Source organism: Formica exsecta, unplaced genomic scaffold, assembly GCF_003651465.1.
Source record: "Formica exsecta isolate Colony F162 unplaced genomic scaffold, ASM365146v1 scaffold11, whole genome shotgun sequence".
Lineage (NCBI taxonomy): Eukaryota > Metazoa > Arthropoda > Insecta > Hymenoptera > Formicidae > Formica > Formica exsecta.
The window spans coordinates 886,506-892,419 of record NW_021848439.1 but is presented as its reverse complement, the minus strand read 5'-3'; the positions used below and the strand labels follow the sequence as shown (position 1 = coordinate 892,419).

Sequence of the window (5,914 nt, the reverse complement as noted above, 5' to 3'; positions counted from 1 at the left end):
ACAATTCAAAATTGCATCACGTGTGATAGAACACATTATATACATTGTATATATATTATATATATTTCCATAAAATATAATAATACAATTTATATTTCATTAAATAAATTTTTGATAAGATTGTTTTTTTTTTCGCGTAGAACTTATTTCACAACGATCATTTTATTCCAATGTTTCTCTCTATTTCAAGAATTCTTGTATTATAAATAAAATCAGAAATAAATAGAGCATTCATAGGGAAAGTACGCGTAAGTCGCATAAATGTTTGAAAGGAATGTAAACGACTTCCTCCCTTCTCTTCTTCCAATTCTCTGTACCATCTGTTTCTCGTCCGTGGAGATTGACGTTTCAAGGAGATGAATATGAAAGGAAAATCTATTTTCATTGGCAACACATTGCTTTGATAGATATGTGTCTAAATCTTAAAGTAATATTTACACATTCGATAATCTATTAATATCAAAAATGTGGATCTGCTTCTCAGCTGTGTTGTTTTAAATTATATATAAGGAATGCAGAACAAAACCGCGAAATGTTTACTAGTGTGACGACGTTTCTGTGTCCTTTTATGTCAAATCAAATGAGTCGAAGCGACTTGTTGTCGAACTGTCAAGTTCGCGGCTCCGGAACGTAGTCGACCAGCGAGCGAGGATGAGTATGCAGTTCTTCAGTGAAAAAAAAAAACTGAGTGCATCGATCAATGATTTATAGCGTGACAGCGCAAACGAAGTGAAAGTTAGAGTTGTTTATCTAAATATGCAAAACATTCGCGCTGCAATATATAAAAATACACAAAAATCTAATATATATATGTGTCACAGAATTAATAATATATCAAAACTTTTAATAAATTAATTACATATCTCTCCGTGTCTTTTGTTTCAATTACTTAAACTTCTTCCTATTATTGCATGCTAACATTAATGCAAAATAAAAATGTAAGAATATCTTGTAATCTTAAACAAAAAATTTATAATTCTTATAAAACTCAGAGAGAAAAGAGGCAGATTTTATAAAATCAAGAACAGAATTAAAAAAAAAAAATAAAATAAAATAAAAAACTAACATATAAAATGCAAATCAAACGCGATAAAAAGATGCAATAAAATTCTTAAAAGAATATATAATTGCATCCAGAAAATATTTTTTTCTACCTCATTTCTCTGTTCTTAAAATTCTCAGAAATATATAAAATATATTTCTACAACTTTTATACATGTGCAATATTTTTGAAACTACAATAAAAATTAAATCGTGATTGTGTAACAGAAAGTGTTTTAAATGGCGAAAAATTGAAACAGTACTGTTGAAACAGCAAGTTGTTAAGAAGTGAACTACGCTAAACAGCTGTGCGAGGTGTGAATGGTTTGTATATGTATTTAAGCTCACATATAATCGGTGCAAACATGAACATCATCTTTTCTGAGTGCTCCTTTGTGCGGCTAAGAGTGTATGTTCGTAAGACAGATTTAAAAATAGACCTCGATGCGATCAAACAAAGGAATGCAGAACAAAACCGCGAAATGTTTACTAGTGTGACGACGTTTCTGTGTCCTTTTATGTCAAATCAAATGAGTCGAAGCGACTTGTTGTCGAACTGTCAAGTTTGCGGCTCCGGAACGTAGTCGACCAGCGAGCGAGGATGAGTACGCAGTTCTTCAGTGAAAAAAAAAACTGAGTGCATCGATCAATGATTTATAGCGTGACAGCGCAAACGAAGTGAAAGTTAGAGTTGTTTATCTAAATATGCAAAACATTCGCGCTGCAATATATAAAAATACACAAAAATCTAATATATATATGTGTCACAGAATTAATAATATATCAAAACTTTTAATAAATTAATTACATATCTCTCCGTGTCTTTTGTTTCAATTACTTAAACTTCTTCCTATTATTGCATGCTAACATTAATGCAAAATAAAAATGTAAGAATATCTTGTAATCTTAAACAAAAAATTTATAATTCTTATAAAACTCAGAGAGAAAAGAGGCAGATTTTATAAAATCAAGAACAGAATTAAAAAAAAAAAATAAAATAAAATAAAAAACTAACATATAAAATGCAAATCAAACGCGATAAAAAGATGCAATAAAATTCTTAAAAGAATATATAATTGCATCCAGAAAATATTTTTTTCTACCTCATTTCTCTGTTCTTAAAATTCTCAGAAATATATAAAATATATTTCTACAACTTTTATACATGTGCAATATTTTTGAAACTACAATAAAAATTAAATCGTGATTGTGTAACAGAAAGTGTTTTAAATGGCGAAAAATTGAAACAGTACTGTTGAAACAGCAAGTTGTTAAGAAGTGAACTACGCTAAACAGCTGTGCGAGGTGTGAATGGTTTGTATATGTATTTAAGCTCACATATAATCGGTGCAAACATGAACATCATCTTTTCTGAGTGCTCCTTTGTGCGGCTAAGAGTGTATGTTCGTAAGACAGATTTAAAAATAGACCTCGATGCGATCAAACAATCGCAACTGCATTATGCTATGGCAATGAATCGATGACATTGAATCGATATTCGATGCAAACGATTCAGTCTAACAATTAAATTAATATAAACCAACTCACGTATATTTGAAAATTATTAAAAATTGTGTCACAGAATGAAGATTAAAAAAGTCATTAATTGTATCACTCTTTCATATGAGATAAAAAGTTATATAAATTATTATTTATATTATAAATTATAAATTATGTTTATTATAGAAACTATGTTTTTACAGAAAAGATATTTTTTGAAACCTGTGCATCAGAAAGAAGTTGAAAATGCTTGGTACTGTAACGGTGTTACTAGATCCCTTCTTGCTTATCGGACTTCTTCTGGGTAGCCTGTACTTTTATCTTAGGGCGACTTTTGATTTTTGGCAATGTCGCGGTGTACCATTCAAAAAGCCAACCGTGCTCGTCGGAAACTTCGGTCCTCTGCTCCTATTCCGAAAATCACAACCGGAAGGTGTCAAAGAGATGTACCAATGGTTCAAGGACGAGAAGTTCTTCGGCGCGTTCCGCGTAAGATCCCCTGTATTGATTTTACGCGATCCCGATCTGGTGAAAAGTGTATTCGTCAAGGATTTTGCCTGCTTCACGAATCGCGGAATTCCAATCAATAACGCTCAGGTACTGACGCATAACTCTACTATCTTTCTCTTTTTTTTTCAGATGAAAAACAGATGATTTTTAGATTATCTAATTATATTAATTAAACATTTATAAATAATAACACATAAAAAATTTCGACGTCAAAATTTTAATCCCGTTTTAATCAGGATCCGCTCTCCGGCCACCTGTTCAACCTCGAAGGGCGCAAGTGGAAGGGCCTCAGGTCGAAATTGACGCCCGCGTTCTCGTCGGGCAAACTGAAGCGGATGTTCTATCTATTGGTGGAATGCTGCGAGGAGCTGCAGAGGCTCATCGACGCGAGTTGCCACGCTGATCGTAGTACGATCGAGGTGCGGGAACTCGCAGCAAAATTCATCATTGACGTCATCGGCAGCTGCGCTTTCGGCATACAGATAAACGCCCTCACCGACGAGGAGTCCGAGTTTCATCGGGCGGCGAAGAAGCTCTCGAAGCCGAGTTACAAGGCGACTCTCTGGAGGATGCTGCGAACTGCCATGCCAAGGTTGTACAGGCTGCTGGGTGTGCAGGTCATCGATCCGAGCGTCACCAGATTCTTCAAGGACGTCGTGTCGCAGATGATCGAACAGAGGGAGAAAACTGGCGCGCGAAGACACGATTTCATGGACCTGCTGGTCGAGCTGAAGAACAAAGGCGTTTTGGAGAACGAAACCGGCGCGCAAGTCTGTAACAACGAGGACGCTCAAGCAGCGGAGGAAATTGGTAAATTGAACTAGAATGCAAGAGAGAAAAAGCACAGTGTTTTTTTTATTCGCACAGGCTAAAAATAAACTGTTATTTTTATAGAATTAGACGACAATGCTATTGCGGCGCAAGCGTTCGGCTTCTTCGCCGCTGGTTACGAAACCTCTTCGAACACAATTGCGTTCTGTCTCCACGAATTAGCTTTGAATCAGGAAATTCAAGAAAGAACCAGACGAGAGATACACGATGCCATAGAAGCGCGAGATAATAAATTAACTTATGATGCTGTACAAGAGATGAAGTATCTCGATATGGTAATATTAGGTACGCACTGTAATACAACACAATTCAACGATAAATCATATATCACATATATTACACCATGTATCATCACACTATAATTACGAGAAGTTTGCGATTAAAATTATAAGAAAGGCTATTTTAATTTTTAGTTTTTAAAAAAGATCAAGTTTGATAAATGATAAATTACGTTGATCTAATCCTTTTTATAACGTTAATCTTTAATTTCCTCAAAGTTGTAACATACATTTTTCTGAGACCAAGATCGTATTACGTATAAAAAAACTAATGAAGAAATGACTATCGTTTTTCTTGAGTTTTGTTTTGTTGTTTATAATTACATTTATCAAAAAGATTTAATTTACATTTACGTCGAAACACAAATTTTGATTACTAGTAATAAAATTCAAATCGAAATACATTCACCATAAAAATTATAGCAATAAAAAAAATTGGATGAAATTGTTATTACAAGCATAAAAAAAATGTGTGTATAGAAACTCTCAGAAAATATCCGCCAGCCCCATTGATATCTCGGAAGTGCGAGTATAATTATCAGATACCGAATAGCAAAGTGGAACTGCCAGCCGGTATGCGGGTGATTATACCGATTTACGGCTTTCATCACGATCCAAATTATTATCCCGATCCGACAAAATTCGACCCTGAGAGATTTACGGAAGAGAATAAACGCGCGAGACACCCTTACACTTATCTTCCATTTGGAGAAGGGCCACGAAATTGCATAGGTATCGATTTTTATTTATTTAGTCTCTCTGTGATACTTTCTTTTTATTGCAATATTAAATCGAATTTTTTAACTGTATTTATGTAAAAAAAAAAATGCCGGCTTTTCCAAAAATTTTCTGTGTATATTCAGCTTTTGATACATTTTGTGCTGTTGCGTTTGTGTGTGAAGATATCTATTTTTTATTTCTTCTCTCTTAAAAATAAAAACTATGTAGCAAATTGTCAGCGAACGCATAAATTTGGAGCGTCATAAATAAAAACGAATAAATGCGTTTAAGCAACTTTTATACAACGGAGTTCATACAATTTAAATTTTTCCGTAGAATGGCTATAAATGCTAATAGGGTGAATTAAGCAAACAGCTTATCCGGAATTTATAATCTGCTGACTCAACGTTGTTACGTCACGCGTTATTTCGCTCGTATGAACCAAAAAAGCCTGATTATAGTCGACGCTCGAAAACAGTGACAGAATGATTTGTCGTGTCGATAAGAAATCATATTTATAGAATTTGCAAATGTAATCTCGCGCTTATCGATTACATAGATTTTCTTTAGCTTATCTCTGTTTGCCATAATTTATCTTTATCATTTCCAAAAGCAAAACAATACTGAATTACTTAGCATAGTTTAACTAGCATTTAACTCATTATATCTTCTACTAATCATTAATTTAATTAACTTAATATTCAATTACAATAATTGACAAATAAAATATTATATATAATAATTGACACAGATAAGAAAACATATTTTTGGAAATTGCAAAATATATGCGGAACTTATTCGGTAATTTGTTTAACAAATATTTATTTTCGAAACCAAGACGCAAAGTTGCTTGAGCGTGCAAATTTATGCGATTATGGAGAATAACAACTGTAATAATATACTGTACTTTCTACAAAAAAAAAAATATTCGTTATAATTTGATAAGCTTATCTCGAAACCGTTATTAAATCAGTCGTCATTAAGTAACTGATACGTCATAATCGCTGAGACGACGTAATTTGATGATTTTGCAA

The 5,914-nt window shown here is 33.2% G+C and overlaps 1 protein-coding gene across 8 annotated transcripts in view; it reads left to right on the top strand.

Annotated features, from left to right (window-relative positions):
- The first annotated feature begins 514 nt into the window (after positions 1 to 514).
- The window catches only part of LOC115235428 (probable cytochrome P450 6a13), a 6,035-nt gene continuing 635 nt past the window's right edge, over positions 515 to 5,914 (top strand). The window contains exons 1-6 of one of the 8 annotated variants that reach the window (XM_029807266.1): positions 515 to 735; positions 1,270 to 1,365; positions 2,745 to 3,138; positions 3,288 to 3,861; positions 3,946 to 4,167; positions 4,641 to 4,896. In XM_029807266.1, the coding sequence (XP_029663126.1) occupies positions 2,788 to 3,138; positions 3,288 to 3,861; positions 3,946 to 4,167; positions 4,641 to 4,896 (1,403 nt within the window). In that variant the 5' untranslated portion in view covers positions 515 to 735; positions 1,270 to 1,365; positions 2,745 to 2,787. Of the gene's footprint in view, positions 939 to 1,269; positions 1,366 to 1,499; positions 1,929 to 2,259; positions 2,356 to 2,744; positions 3,139 to 3,287; positions 3,862 to 3,945; positions 4,168 to 4,640; positions 4,897 to 5,914 lie in introns of those variants that run through there. The other 7 variants (XM_029807251.1, XM_029807235.1, XM_029807244.1 and 4 more) reach the window with 7 other exon arrangements.